General features: G+C 38.3%; 1 protein-coding gene across 1 annotated transcript; it reads right to left on the bottom strand.

The window, feature by feature from the left end:
• Window positions 1-4,970: 4,970 nt before the first annotated feature.
• On the bottom strand, window positions 4,971-14,600 carry LOC138642647 (uncharacterized). The gene is made up of 2 exons (XM_069730948.1): window positions 13,648-14,600; window positions 4,971-8,426 (listed from the first exon to the last, which is right to left on the bottom strand). Exon 2 carries the CDS (start codon window positions 8,418-8,420, stop codon window positions 5,772-5,774), a length of 2,649 nt encoding a protein of 882 aa, XP_069587049.1. The 5' UTR covers window positions 8,421-8,426; window positions 13,648-14,600; the 3' UTR covers window positions 4,971-5,771.
• Between the last annotated feature and the right edge of the window lie 335 nt (window positions 14,601-14,935).

Here is a 14,935-nt window from a genome sequence, read left to right as displayed (position 1 = left end):
GGAAGATGGCTTCAAGTGGGGTACCACAAGGCTCTGTCTTGGCCCCAGTGTTGTTCAACACTTTAATAAATGATTCTAGATAAAGGAACTGAAGGTAAACTAATGAAATTTACAGCATATGCAAAGCGAGGCAGGACAGCCAACACTAGGGAAGAACAATGGGCAGCGGCTAAAAGAGTGGTATTTAACAGGGAGAAATTTAAGATTTTACATCTGGGCAAGAAAAATGAAACAATATCTACAGAATCTGAGTAATAAAACTAAGCAACAGCACGTGTGAAAAGACTTGAGTATACTAGTAGATTACAAACTGCACATGAGTCAACAGTGTGATGCATCAGCAAAAAAGGCAACCACAGTTCTGGGATGTTGCTATAAACAAGAAAGTGATACCGCGCTTAGGGGTTAAATGCTATGTGGTGCTGGGCTGCATGTAACCAGTGATTGAGCACCACAAGGATAGAAGCAATCACAGAAACAGATAATGGTAAATTCCCCTTACTTAAGTAACTATAATGCACATATAATCATCCAGGTGGTGCTTACACTGCTAGTAGTGCACGTGCATCTATGGTATCAGGGTGCCTATAGAAGGTTTGTCCCATCGGCGTAAATATGCAGAAGGAGGGGAAGATATGGAATCCGCTGCTTGCTGCTGGAGAGTGTCAGGAGGTGGGAGCGGGGAGGCATGTGACAGCTGGAGCTGCACCAAGGGAGCCCCGGCCAAAGGCGTCCCTGGTTACAGCTGGAGGAAGATGGCTGCCGGTACCTGCTCGCGCGTGCATGATTGTGACGTCACAAAGCTACGGAGTGGCATTGGAGCAAAAAGGAAGGAGTGACCTAACCAATGCGTTTCAAAGTCAGATTGCCTTCTTCATCATCATAACCCTGATGAAGAAGGCTGTCTGCCTTCGAAACACATTAATTAGGTCACTCCTTCCTTTTTGCTCCAATGCCACTCTGTAGCTTTTTGACGTCACAATCAGGCATGTGCGAGCAGGTACTGGTAGCCATTTTCCTCCAGCTGTAACCAGGGATGCCTTCAGCCGGGGCTCCCTTGGTGCAGCTCTAGCTGTCACACACCTCCCCGCTCCATCCCCCTGACACTCTCCAGCGGATTCCAGATCTTCCCCTCCTTCTGCATATTTACGCCAATGGGACAAACCTTCTACAGGCACCCTGATACCATAGATGGACGTGCACTACTAGCAGGGTAAGCAACACCTGGATGATTATACGTGCATTATAGTTACTTAAGTAAGGAGAATTTACCATTATCTGTTTCTGTGATTGCTTCTATCCTTGCAGTGCTCAATCACTGGTTAAATGCAGCTCAGCACCACCTAGCATTTAACCCCTAAGCACGGTATCACTTTCTTCTGTATAGCATTATCCTTATCTACATACAGGCTAGGCACAGATCCTGTTTCAGATTCCAGCAGCTCGGGGTTATTTACATCCTCTGCCCCCTCCTGAATCAGACACTTATCCACATTGAGGCGAGTGCCAGTGTGTTTTATCTTTTTTATTTAGTTCTAGGATGTATTAAAAGGAAGGTGACACCAATTTTCTTGTAGTTTGTATTTTGTGAAATTAAGCTTAAAATAATAATTAAAATGTATTAAAACAATGTTTGCACTGTTTTCAAACATTTCTATACAAATATATGTATATATATATTTACCACTAGGGGGAGCATTTTCCATTTTAGACCTCAAGCCGCTATAGTTAGACTTACCAGCTTTACTGTTAGAAGCAAAATTAGGGCAGTAACTGCTGACATCACCATTTCCCTCCCCTTTTGGGTTGTTTAGTATCCCTGGGGCAGAATGAAGAGTAGCATCACAGGGCAACGCCATTTTGTGTGTGACTGCCTTGTGATCTGCCACCACCAGCAGTTACTGTCTCACCTCTCTCCCATCAGTCTCTCTCACTCAGATTACATGATTCTCTCAACCCCCTCCACAATGCCTTGACATTCACTGCAGACCCACAGCTTCTTATCTTATGGAGGGATTAATCACAATTCCTGCTGATCAGCTGACAGCTCCTGTTCCAATAATGCCAATGTTACACTGTCCCTCCTTGATGTCTCTGCTATTCTGCCCATACTTTTCTCCTGCATTTTACTCACCTCAGTTATCAATCTAGGATCCGTTCTGCTGGAAGCTTATGTTAGCAGATCTGAGGGCTCCATGAATATGGCAGCAGAACACTCCCACTACTGTGAATTGTGCAGCCCACAGAGGCATGCCCAGTTAACAGCAGTGACAGTTCTATTAAAATAGATAGGGTCGGAGTCCGTCTGTTATCTCCTATGACCATGGGGTGCCGTAGTATGACACTGAAAGTGTCATGCTGCTACTGTGAAAGCAAGATGTCAGTCTCCAGTGCCTTCTTTAAACTCCAAAAACACATGAAATATGTTCCAAATGCAATCAAATCTTGGTTATAACAGTATGTCATGCTACATTACATTGATTTATTAATGATCTACAAACACGGTACCTTCCCTTTTAACAGAAGCATAGAGGTTTCAATACTTGAAGTAATTATCCCCCTCTACTCCTCCTTTGTCAGTCTTCATCTGGAATACTGTGTTCAGTTCTGGGCACCAAATTTTAAATAAGATATTGAAAAACTGGAAGAAGTTCAGAGTAAAGCTATTAGGATGGTGAGTGGACTGCATAGTATGTGCTACGAGGATCGAAAAATAATCTGGGAATGGTTAGCCTGCAAAAAAAGAAGGCTAAGGAGAAAACCACAAGTGGTCAATCTACAGAAGAACAATAGAAGGCCTGACAGTTACATAAAGTAACTTCTTTGAATGTACAGAGGCACCATACTGTGATTTGTATAAATTATTCAAGCAGTCAACTTACACATTATTGTTTGAGGATTATATCAGTAAATATGCCTAATAACATCTAACAAACAGTGTCATAATTAAAGTCCTATGGACTCTGGGGCAAAATATAGGTCCCATTACCACCAGAATGTTACTCAGACACATGGGTCGCAGCAGCGTATCCAGTATTAATGAATAGGTCCTTTTTGTGGCCCCTGTACAATAGTATAGTATCCCTTTCCGCCCCCTAACTGTAGTGTTTACCATTGTGCCCAAATGCAAAACTACTGCCCCCATCTAGTGCCATTTTATGCATTAGAAAAGTACACTTTTTCTGTCCCCGAACAGTAATAAAGTCTACCCTTTATGCTTCATTACAGTTGTAAAGTCAAGAATTTTGGTATCTAACATGCATATACTATTTCCCATTCTGGCACCCATATACTTATAATGTCATCTATTCTGGCTGCAATTTACATAAAGAGATTGACCGAGACCTTAGGATAGGTCATCGATATTTGACCAATGGGGGTGTGATACCAAGCACCCCTGTCAATATGCAGTTAATGATGCTGGCGGGGAATGGATGTGCTCAGTTTTGGAGCTGCACAGTTCTGTCAAGAATGCTGTGGAAGTGGTCAGGAAGTGTACATCTGCCCCTTATTGAGTCAAATAGGGGGCTGACATACAGTACACAACGATGGCTACTATACCATTGAAAGAGATGTGCTGCGCAGCTCTGCAGCTAAGCGCTTCCGGCTGACATTTGCACCAGGAACAGCTGACCAGCAGATTAATTTGTGGAGGATCAAATTCAAGTTTGATATTTTTAGTTTCATCCAAATTCAAACATTTTGAGATTCAGTTTGTGGTTTCACAAAAAGAGGAAACTTTCTCTGCAGCATTTTTTACACTGCTGTAGCATCAGAAAGCAGACTAATGTCATTTTACATTGCTTTTACAAGCTTTCTGTTATTAACATTTGTAAAAATGTAATCAAAACAAATCAATTTTTTGAAAATTTGGCAAATTCAAGTTTGAAAAGTTCCGCTAATCTCTATTTATCAGGAGAGCCAAGTGAAACATCCTCACTGATCAGATATTGATGCTATCTGTGTAAAAGTCTCGGATTACCCTTTTAACATGGTTCCATTTTAGCAACCCAGATATTTCATACCCTTCATGATAAGTAGGACTTTCTTACACTTATATGCCTAGCATAGCCTGTGACTGTCTGACAGTAGGTGGTTTTATAGCAGTTACGGGAAGGAGAGCCAGTGACTCTTGACAGTTGTCAACTGGAGGTGCGTCTGAGAGTGCACATATAGTAGAAAATAGCGCTCACTCCTCCAGGCCCTAGTGTCGGCCCAGTCGCAGTCGAATCCTCTGTGACTGTGATCATTTCGCCCCTGCTAAAAAAAAATCAAATTTCACATTGCAAATTCTAAGAGACAAACTGATGTCATATTGTGGTTCAGAAACTGGACATCGACATCTGGCACTAATTAAAGTAAATGACCTTTCATTTTTTTAGAAAACATAGACAAACTGTATTCATGGTGGTCTACATCCAGTGACAATCAAATGTCAATAGCCAGAAGCATTCTGAAATATTTTTTTTCCAAGAATGTTAAGATGGAACAGTGCGGGGTTGACATAAGGCTTCATGTAAATTTATAAAGGACGGTAGTTTTGTTGAGGGTCATAAATTTTGAGTTCTTGTGTACCTAATCCCACATGTGTCAGGCAGAGACATAAAGTAAACTTTTGTAATCTAACAATCAACTCATATTGCTTAGATTAAATCTTGAAATACAATGGAACAAATATTCTAATGTTATGTCTTTTACTGTGATGCACATTTGTAGTGTTTGAGCCTATTGTTTTAGTGTATAATATTTTCTAAAGATTATACCTACCACAGTCTCTTATCCGCACAAAAAACATTTGTAGATATTCTCGTGAATTCATGGTTTTGATTCATCAAAATAAATCTGGATTCTGTTGAGATGCATAAATAAAAACATAGATACACATTACAGTGGAAAATGCAGAGAACACAAAAACTTATGTGATATCTTCTGTTAGAAAAAGTAACCGTTCCTTATTTTTGTAAGTAATACGATGAGAATAGGAAAAATAAGCAAAATTGAATTGTGTGGATAAAACAAGTCTTATTTAATGTCCATTCAAAAATTCATTACAAAATTGAAGAAAAAGTCAGTTTATAAGTCCATAGCACACAAATCAAGTATTATATTATCAGAGAAAAATTAAGCATAGGTCTTACGTATGTCTTTGAGGCATGATATGGTCCATGTGGAGTATTCTCATGGAATGAGAAAGTCTGCCCCCTACTGGTGCTGGGTCTACCCTTATATACTCTTTTGACCCATAGACTTCCATTGGTTACTATCTTTTCCTACCTCTTAACCACATAAGGTGATCTACCTGGTACCATATTCATAGCGCATACCATATTAGTAAAGCCTAACATTTTGCAAACTTACATTGGCTCTTTACATTACCACCCTTTACATTACCTCATGGTACATCTTAAATATATTTTGTCTTAGTTACGGGTAACCTAAGCAATCCACATATAGATACAGTTTGACAACTCCTCTTAGGCTTTGACATACAAACAACAGATGCAGAGGCCAAGGTCCTCAGGATAGCTGACATGCACACACTAGAGCTCAGAGCTGATCTCTGCATATACGTTGCATTATTATATTATTATTTTTATTATATATTATTTTACATTCCCCCCTGATTATGATTTGAGAAATATCATAATCAATCCTAAACTCTTTCTCTCACCATTCGTATCACATTCATTCTTTATTCTGAAAACCTTGTATCAACATCTGCTTTGAATGTCATCTAAATTTTGGAGTCTAAAATAAAATTAAATCAAAGATTATATTTTTCTTTTTAGCATTTCTCTCAAAATATCATCCTCCTTTTTCATTTCTATCTTTATCTTTTTGTAAATATTCTTAATTTTACACATAATAATTATTTGATATATGATACACAGCAAAACTATAATAAATATAATAACAATCGGATTAGATAATACATTTCCTACTGCCATTTTCGCTGAAGACTGTGACCAACTATTTACTGATTTTCCTAAATTTTTCCACCAAGATGAGCCTGACATACTCGTCCATTCATGTTCAATATCATTTAGATTCCCTTGCTCATGTCTGAATACAATTTCAGCTTCTTTTAGCTGTTTTGTTAACAAATTTAACAAACCCTTATCTTTCTTTATCTCATTTGTCCACATATTCCAAGGAAAATTATTTATTTGAGACAAATTGAACTGTATTGGAAGGATTTTTAGATTCCTTGAACCTATTGACGTAATATTAACACTTCCTTCCTTCTTTGAGAGAGTTTTCACATTTCCCTCAATACAATATAAACCTATTGTCAGATTTTCAGTATGTACACAAGATGAAAAGAAAGCAGAAACAACTTCTTTTCCTGACATAACTTGGAAACAAATCTTATTAGTGCTTACTGGTGTCACCAAGTCATGGATCGTGTGTACATTCTCAACTCTGGCATGACATGAGGTATGATTATGGAAACATGAATGGTAAATGACTTTATCCTGTCCAGGTAAACACATTACCTTAGAAACAAAATTTAAGCATGAGGAAATGTCTACTTGTTCAGTGTTTGTACCGTCAAATGCAAAATCTATGTACTGTAATTGATAATATAGCAATTGTGTACGACTAACAGGAATTCCCAGAACAGCTATAGGAACCAGGGTTTCTTCTCTTCCCGACACTGGAATCAGTGATGTTCCTACACAAATGTCCTGTTCACATCCTAACCACTTATTTACCCACAAATCTGTATGATTTAACGCAAAATTATATTCTGTAGGCAAATTCCTCATTAGTCCTAAAGGTGTAATTCCACTTTGTAATGCTTGTGCAATCATTTTCAGATTGGTGGAATATTCAATCTGAATTTCTAGACATGTTTTGGCCACTTGAGATTCCTGTTCACTTTCTATCAATGCTAAAGTAGCATCCTGTAGATGTGACACGGAAGATCCCAATACAGTAGCAGTGTTCAGAACCATCTTCTCAAGGACTTGATTCAAACTTTTCTGAATCTTTATTCCTTTACCGCCAATATATCCCACATTTTCCAAATCTGATTTAAGTGTATGTATGTCCATAGTGTTAATTAGACTTCCTACTGTTCCTAATCCCCCCAAAATACCTTCTAACACTCCCCTCTTACTTCTAACTTGTGCTGGGGTTCTTTTCCCAAACCATTGTTCTATTCCCATTTCCATGTTAATGAGATGTGATTGACACTGGGGATATCTAGAAGAGATTTTCCAATTAGACATGTTAAAAGTCCATATCATAGTCACAAACACTCCTTCTCGTAATAGAGGTTTAGATTGGAATTGGTTAATTTGGAAAGGAGTAGATGGTTGAAATCTTGTCTGTGTGCATACATTATCTACTGCTGACCATATATTCACATTTACATCTTTACATTGTTTGTAATTATTTTTCGTTAAAACGCAACATTGGTATAGTCCAGAATCCTTAGGAGATGGATTATCTACAGAAAAAATAAAATTCTTATTCAACCATCTCACATTACCGGATTGACCTCTGTGTATAACATTTGTTGGACCATTTGAAAAACTTCCCAAAAATAATCTATCTTTGGTCCATGTTAACAGAGATTCCGAAGGTAACTCTAACCTTGTGTTGCATTTTAATGACAAAGGAGACATATTTTCTTGACTGTGTACTGTTTGTGGTGTAACCCTCACTTCTGGAACTATAGTATTTGTTACTGTAAAAATTACAGATACCTGTACTTGTACTGGTTCTCTAGTTATCTGAAAGTTCCATGTTTTTACCCAATCTTCATCTCCCTCTGTAATAGAAAGTAATGAAGGATCTAAAATTTTCCCAAAAAGTTGTGTCTTTAACCAAATATCTGTTTTGGATGTTCCAAACTTCCCTTTTGCGATCATATCATTTGTAATATCACCTGACCACACAGCTTTTTCTTCACCCTTTATCTCTATATTCCAGAATAACACATCTGTAGGGTTACATTCCCATGTGCCTGTCTTATTATTGTGTACATAATCTCCTTGTAACTGTATAAACCCAGTCTTAGGTCCTGTGGTAACATGTAATATTATGTCAGTGTCGTGTATGAAGTGTAGCTCAATACAGCATTTTGCACCATAACCCATGCAAATGTTTCCGGTAATATCTACTGAATTGTCCGGTATGTCTTCGTCTATTAAGTTTTGTAGACTCGATCCTCTTGGTTTCCTCGAATGTAAAGTTCTTTCAAAAGATTCATTCACTTCACTAATGTTGGTTCCACGATGCAAGATATCTTCTGCGTAGATCACCGTTGAAATAGTACATAGCAGCAGAAATGTGATTCCCATCAGATAGTAGCTTTTCTTGGGAAATGTCGTCTTCTCCTGAAGGATTGGTGTTGATTCCCTTCCATCAAGGTCATGGTGTTTCGTATTCCAACTCTTATTGGAATCCATTTCTTCCTAAAAGAAATGCAGTATCATTATTTTGCAATATACAATTTGCATTGATCAACATGTACCCACACTTTTTGTTGTCTGCGGGTATTTTTGACCGCATTAGATGCTCGTTGGACAAGAATCATAACTCGTCCCATGGTTTCAATAATCTCAAAGGGACCTTCCCAGTTACTTTCCCAAGGTCCATTCTTCCTGAAAGTTTTGATCATCACCTGAGCCCCTTTTTTGAATTTGGACTCATATGGTGGCTCCATTTTCTGCATTCTTGATGCAGCATGTGGAAGAATTGTTTTCAAATTTTCCTGCAACAATTGCAACCATTTGGACCTTGCAACAGCATCTTTTTGAGGTGTGGACAAAAATGGTTCATGTGGAAAAATCAATGGCATTTTTCTTCCTGTCATTAGTTCAAAAGGAGTAAACTGAGTTGTGGAAGAAGTTGTTCCTCTCACACTCAACAATACAAAAGGTACGGCATCAACCCAAGTATTGCCTTTGTCCAATAGCATCTTGGCAATTCTGGATTTTATTGTTCTATTCATCCTTTCCACAATACCAGCAGACTGTGGATGGTAGGGTACATGGAACTGTTGTTGTACCCCTAGAATAGTACAAACGGCTTGCATGATTTTTCCTGTAAAGTGACTTCCTCTATCGGAGGAGATCATTCTTGGGATCCCCCAAGTACAAAAGACATGGTTAACTAATGCTCTAGCTGTAGACAAAGCATCATCTTTTCTGACAGGTAAAATTTCAACCCATTTAGAAAAAACATCTACTACCACCAATGCATACCTGAGACCATTTTTACCTGATGGTAGCGGACCAATGTAGTCAATTTGTAGTGTAGACCATGGACCATCTGCAGGTGCGGTTCGAAGTAATGGCGGTTTCTGTCCTTTTGGTCTTGGATTAATTTGGGCACAAATGAGACATGATTGAACAACACCTTGTACTGTCTCTTCCATCTTTTCCCAGTAAAATTTCTCTCTGAGAATGTCTAACAATTTCTGCTGACCCAAATGACCCAAGCTTTCATGATTATATTTTGTAAACTCGGCCTGTAGATGTTTTGGTACAACAGGACGCAACTCCCCGTTTAAGTCATGACACAAAACCCCGTTTTCACAAACAAAGGGAGGTTTTGGATCAACCCGGGAAGCAACAAGAGATTTGTCTTTTTCTTGTTCTTCCGCAAAAGAAGGGATATGCGTGTCTGTTCTTTGAACTGCTCTAACCTCGAGAAGTTCGGATTGAAACACTTCTTCTCCTGTCAGGGCTGCCTCTTTGGCTAACCTATCTGCGGTGGCATTTCCAACAGATAATTCGTCATCAGATTTTTTATGGGCAGGAACTTTAACAATAGCAAAACCATTAGGGGTTTTTGATGCTATCTCAAAGATTGTTTTCAGTGTGTCACTATGTACAAGAGTCTTATTAGAAGAATCTACATAGCCTCTTTTTTCCCAAACTGGCAGATAATCTGTCAGTGATCTAACAACATAAGAGCTATCACTGTAGATTACAATGGGACACCGATCGTCAGCTTCGTTCAGCTGTAGCACCATTTTTACTGCTTCTAGCTCTGCCCTTTGAGCTGAAAAATGACTTGGTAATTTGTGTTTTACAACCTGTTCTCTTTTGGGATAAAAAATGGCATATCCTGAATAGTAGTGTCCATCTGCATAGAATCTAGAACCATCCACAAAAATTGGTTCATCAGTTACCTCTGCCTTCCTCCTGAAAAGCGATGGACTAGGATCCTGAAAAGACTGTAAACAATCATGAGTTTGTCCTTCATATTGCATCAGTTGAGGAAGAACATATTTGGCTTTATAATCTACCTCAATTTGTTTGGGAGACAATGACAATAACCAATGAGCAAATCTCTGATGTGACACACCTGGGATATTATTCTCAAAGAGAAGTTTTAGTGTAGAATGAGGAGTTTGCAAAGTGATTTTGTTGAACCCAACAATGTGTTCAGTTGCTTTGACTGCAAAGTACACACCTACCAGGTGTCTTGCACATGTCTCAAAACCTCTTTCAACAGGTGAGAGAAGTTTAGAAAAGTAGCCCAAAATTCTCCACTCTTCTCCCTGCAACTGTAGCAGCACAGCAGACACAGAAGTCTCTGATGTGTGCACTTGCAAAGCAAATGGAGCCGAAGGATCTACTGTGGACAAAGCAGGTGCAGTTTGTAAATTCATTTTCAATTGTTCAAATGAGGTTTGTTGTTCATCACCCCAGGGACCAAAGTAATCACTATTTTCACCTTTTAGAAGATCGTACAAAGGCCTGGCCTTGTCTGCAAAATTTTCAATGAAATCCCTTGAAAAGTTTATAAGACCCAAAAAATGTCTCACTGCTTTGTGTGATGTTGGAACTGGTAGAGAAGCAATTGCCTCTATTCTTTCCTGCAGTGGCTGTCTTTTTCCTGGACTCAACAACACTCCTAAAAATCTGACCTCAGTCTGCATCAATTTGACCTTTTTAGTGTTCAATTTCAATCCTGCATCATGCAGCAGCTCAAACAATTCTTTCAGAAGTGAAACATGTGACTCTTTGTCCTCAGTAGACAATAGGATATCATCCACATACTGCAAAATACAATCAGGTCTCGAAAATTTAGATAATACCTTTGCCAATGCCTGATGGAACACACTGGGTGACAAATGCGCCCCTTGAGGTAGCCTGCAGAACAAATATTGCTCATCCAAGAAAGTAAATGCAAACTTATACTGACAACTCTTTTCAAGAGGTATGCTGAAAAAACCATTACTGATGTCTAGTACCGAGAAATATTTGGCCTTTGCATTCAGCCTTGACATCATGTCATGAGTATCTGCAACAATGGGTGCTACATTGGGAGTATGTTTGTTAAACATCCGCAAATCCAATATCATTCGATAAGAACCATCAGATTTCAAGACACACCACAAAGGATTGTTACTGACAGAATTAGCCTTTCGGATGACACCTTGTTTTAACAATTCCTGTATGATCTTTGACATAGACTCAATTGATTCTGGAGGCAATTTATACTGACGCTGAGGGGGTGCATCTTTTCCCTCGACATTTACAATGACATTTTTCATCAAACCCACTTCATTCCTGAACTGAGCCCAAAGAGAAGGAAAAAGCTGTACAATTTCTGTCAATACCTCATCACCACCAGTTTCAGGCCACAGGTGTTCTGCTGACACAACATCATTTAAGCAAATACTTCCAACATGGCTATAATCACTAGGATCAATGACTACAGGTTTACAACCATTAGAATCTTTCCAGATCACTTGATTCCCTAGATCAACAACCCATCCAAATTTCTGCATAAAATCTGTGCCAAGTATATTTTCAGAATCACGACAATACCAAATGTCAATTGTTGTTTTGAAAGAACTAGATATTTCCAATGTCACATCCGTAACTAAGGTTGCTTTAGTTCCACCTTTTCCACTAAAACCAACAATTGTACAAACTGGTGAATCTGGTTGTAACTTCAAATCAAGATTTGTTACGCTTAACTGGGCTCCTGTATCAATCAGAAATACAACAGTCTGTCCTGCTAGTTTTACTTTGATAAAAGGTCTCCCACAATCATCTAATGTCACTCGAGCCACAAATTCCAATGGATGAGGTGTAGGAATTGTCTGTGATTGTCAGAAAGATGGAGGAGATGGGAGAAGTCCAATGTCCTTTTTAAAAGCACTTGGAGTTCTATTTCTGGACTCCGTCTCCTTCACTGTCATCTCTCTGATCTGTCTGATTAATGGTGCATACGGTGACTGCGTTTGTCTGTTGTCAGTGTGAGTGGGTGCATTTGATTGTAATGGAGGTGCAGAAGGCCTAGTGGATAGTTTTGGCATGAGTCCGTTTTCCCTTCCAAGTTTTTCTGTCCCTTGTGTACCTGACTCTGATTCTGCTCTCAGGAATTTTCTGCATTGCCACTTTAAGTGTCCAGGTATACCACAGAAATAACAATGGATATTGTTCCTTTGTGTAGTATTTCTACCTCTATAATCTACATAATCTCTGCTCTGGAAGGTTACTGTAGGTCTAGGTTTCAACTGGCTATCTTCTTTCTCATGGACTACCGCTATTTTGGCTTTCACCTGATTTTGTTTCATGGATCTCCTTACTCTGTCGATAAAAACTGTTGCTTCTTGCAATGATGGCTGAGTACTAGCCATCTGCTCTGAGGCAGGATCCAAATATTTGAACTTTTTTACAAAAAATCTGATCATGGATGTTGGCTCCTGATTAGGCCCAATTTCCATCACCATTCTATAGGCCTGCTCAAATTTTACCAAAAATGCAAATGGATCCTCATTAATATTAGTACGTAATGATTCCAATATTTCAGCTGTCGGGGTAGACTCTCCCGTAAAGAATAAATTTAATTGCCTAAGTCTGTCTTCTCTAGTACTATGAATCTGCTCATGCTCCTCATTCAATCTGGGTGTGGTCTGTAACCTTTTTCCCATATGTGAGGGTAACCAAACTTTGAATATCTTATTTTTTTGTTCATCATTAAGATTGTATTTGTCAGTATTCGATTCAAAAATGTCTGCATTATAAAAGGCATCCATCTTGTCATTGAAGTTTGGAATGTCTTTTACAATTTTCATTAACTGATCGTGTATTTTCATATTAATGCGTGCTGCTCTGTCATGGAATTTTTTCCGTTGTAATTCTTCTGCCTGAATATCTACCGTTTCATCCAAATCTTGTGTATCAGGGACAAATGATGCAGTGGCATTGTCCTCATATTCTTTTGATCGTGTAAGAACAGAAGCCTTTTTTATATCTTGTCTCAATTTGGATAATAATTCTGTTCGAACATCAATCTGATCTTCCAATTGTTCAATATGTTCTGACAATATTAAACAATTTGGACAATCAAAGTAATCCTTGTCAGATTCGTGTGTGTCACCTTGTGTGTCAGTATGACCAGTGTCTTGTGTGACAGTACATATCTCATGTGTCTGTGTGTCAGTTTTCTCAAAAACTAAATTATTGTATACTCGGACCATATGCATGACATTTTGAAGCTTCCTTTGTAACTTTTTTACTGAAAAAAACTTTTTATCAATTTTAAGATTCTCTGTTTCACATTGACTATACAAACTAGACCATAATTGTGAATCTGTATGGCTATGAACAAACTTAAACTGTATATTACTTTTCTTAGAATATTCATGAATAAACTCCATTTTCTCACCTAAGGAATATCTTTTTCCTCCTGGAATGATCCGACCGTCAATGTATGGTCCTCTGTGTCTTTTCACTGATCTGCCGACTGGATGAGACGTGCAGCTTTCTGGAGACACGAATCCTCACTCCTCTGTAGGCCCTTCTGACTCTTCTGACGTGATATAGTGGAATTTCTGCGCCTTGAACAACAGGTGTTTAGCAAAACTTCCCTTCCCCCCTGTACAAGGGGTGGAATTCCACAAAAGCACAAAAAAATCAGATCTGGCTTAAGGCTCGCCAAAATGTTAGAAAAAGTAACCGTTCCTTATTTTTGTAAGTAATACGATGAGAATAGGAAAAATAAGCAAAATTGAATTGTGTGGATAAAACAAGTCTTATTTAATGTCCATTCAAAAATTCATTACAAAATTGAAGAAAAAGTCAGTTTATAAGTCCATAGCACACAAATCAAGTATTATATTATCAGAGAAAAATTAAGCATAGGTCTTACGTATGTCTTTGAGGCATGATATGGTCCATGTGGAGTATTCTCATGGAATGAGAAAGTCTGCCCCCTACTGGTGCTGGGTCTACCCTTATATACTCTTTTGACCCATAGACTTCCATTGGTTACTATCTTTTCCTACCTCTTAACCACATAAGGTGATCTACCTGGTACCATATTCATAGCGCATACCATATTAGTAAAGCCTAACATTTTGCAAACTTACATTGGCTCTTTACATTACCACCCTTTACATTACCTCATGGTACATCTTAAATATATTTTGTCTTAGTTACGGGTAACCTAAGCAATCCACATATAGATACAGTTTGACAACTCCTCTTAGGCTTTGACATACAAACAACAGATGCAGAGGCCAAGGTCCTCAGGATAGCTGACATGCACACACTAGAGCTCAGAGCTGATCTCTGCATATACGTTGCATTATTATATTATTATTTTTATTATATATTATTTTACATCTTCCAGTCCAATACATTTTAGACCATTGATTATTTTATTCTACTCACTCAACTTTATAAGGTTTAGTTATCACCGTGTTTTTAGAAATATTTAGCTGTATACAGTTAAAAAGCTTTTGGACATGTATTATACAGTATAAATAGACTTTAATAGGGCAGATTTCTGATAAAATAGATATGCTTAGCTAGAGATGAATGGATTGTGATACTGCGAATCAACTTACAGTAGAATTTCTTGAAATTCGCAAGTCCCGGCAAATTCAAAAAAGCGAAACCCCCCAAAAAAAATTCCTTACACCATTTGAAAGGTCACAGATAGTGTTATTTAT

This window comes from Ranitomeya imitator, chromosome 6 (assembly GCF_032444005.1).
Source record: "Ranitomeya imitator isolate aRanImi1 chromosome 6, aRanImi1.pri, whole genome shotgun sequence".
NCBI lineage: Eukaryota > Metazoa > Chordata > Amphibia > Anura > Dendrobatidae > Ranitomeya > Ranitomeya imitator.
Note: the sequence above shows the minus strand (reverse complement) of the source record. Positions and strands in the feature narration are given on the sequence as shown.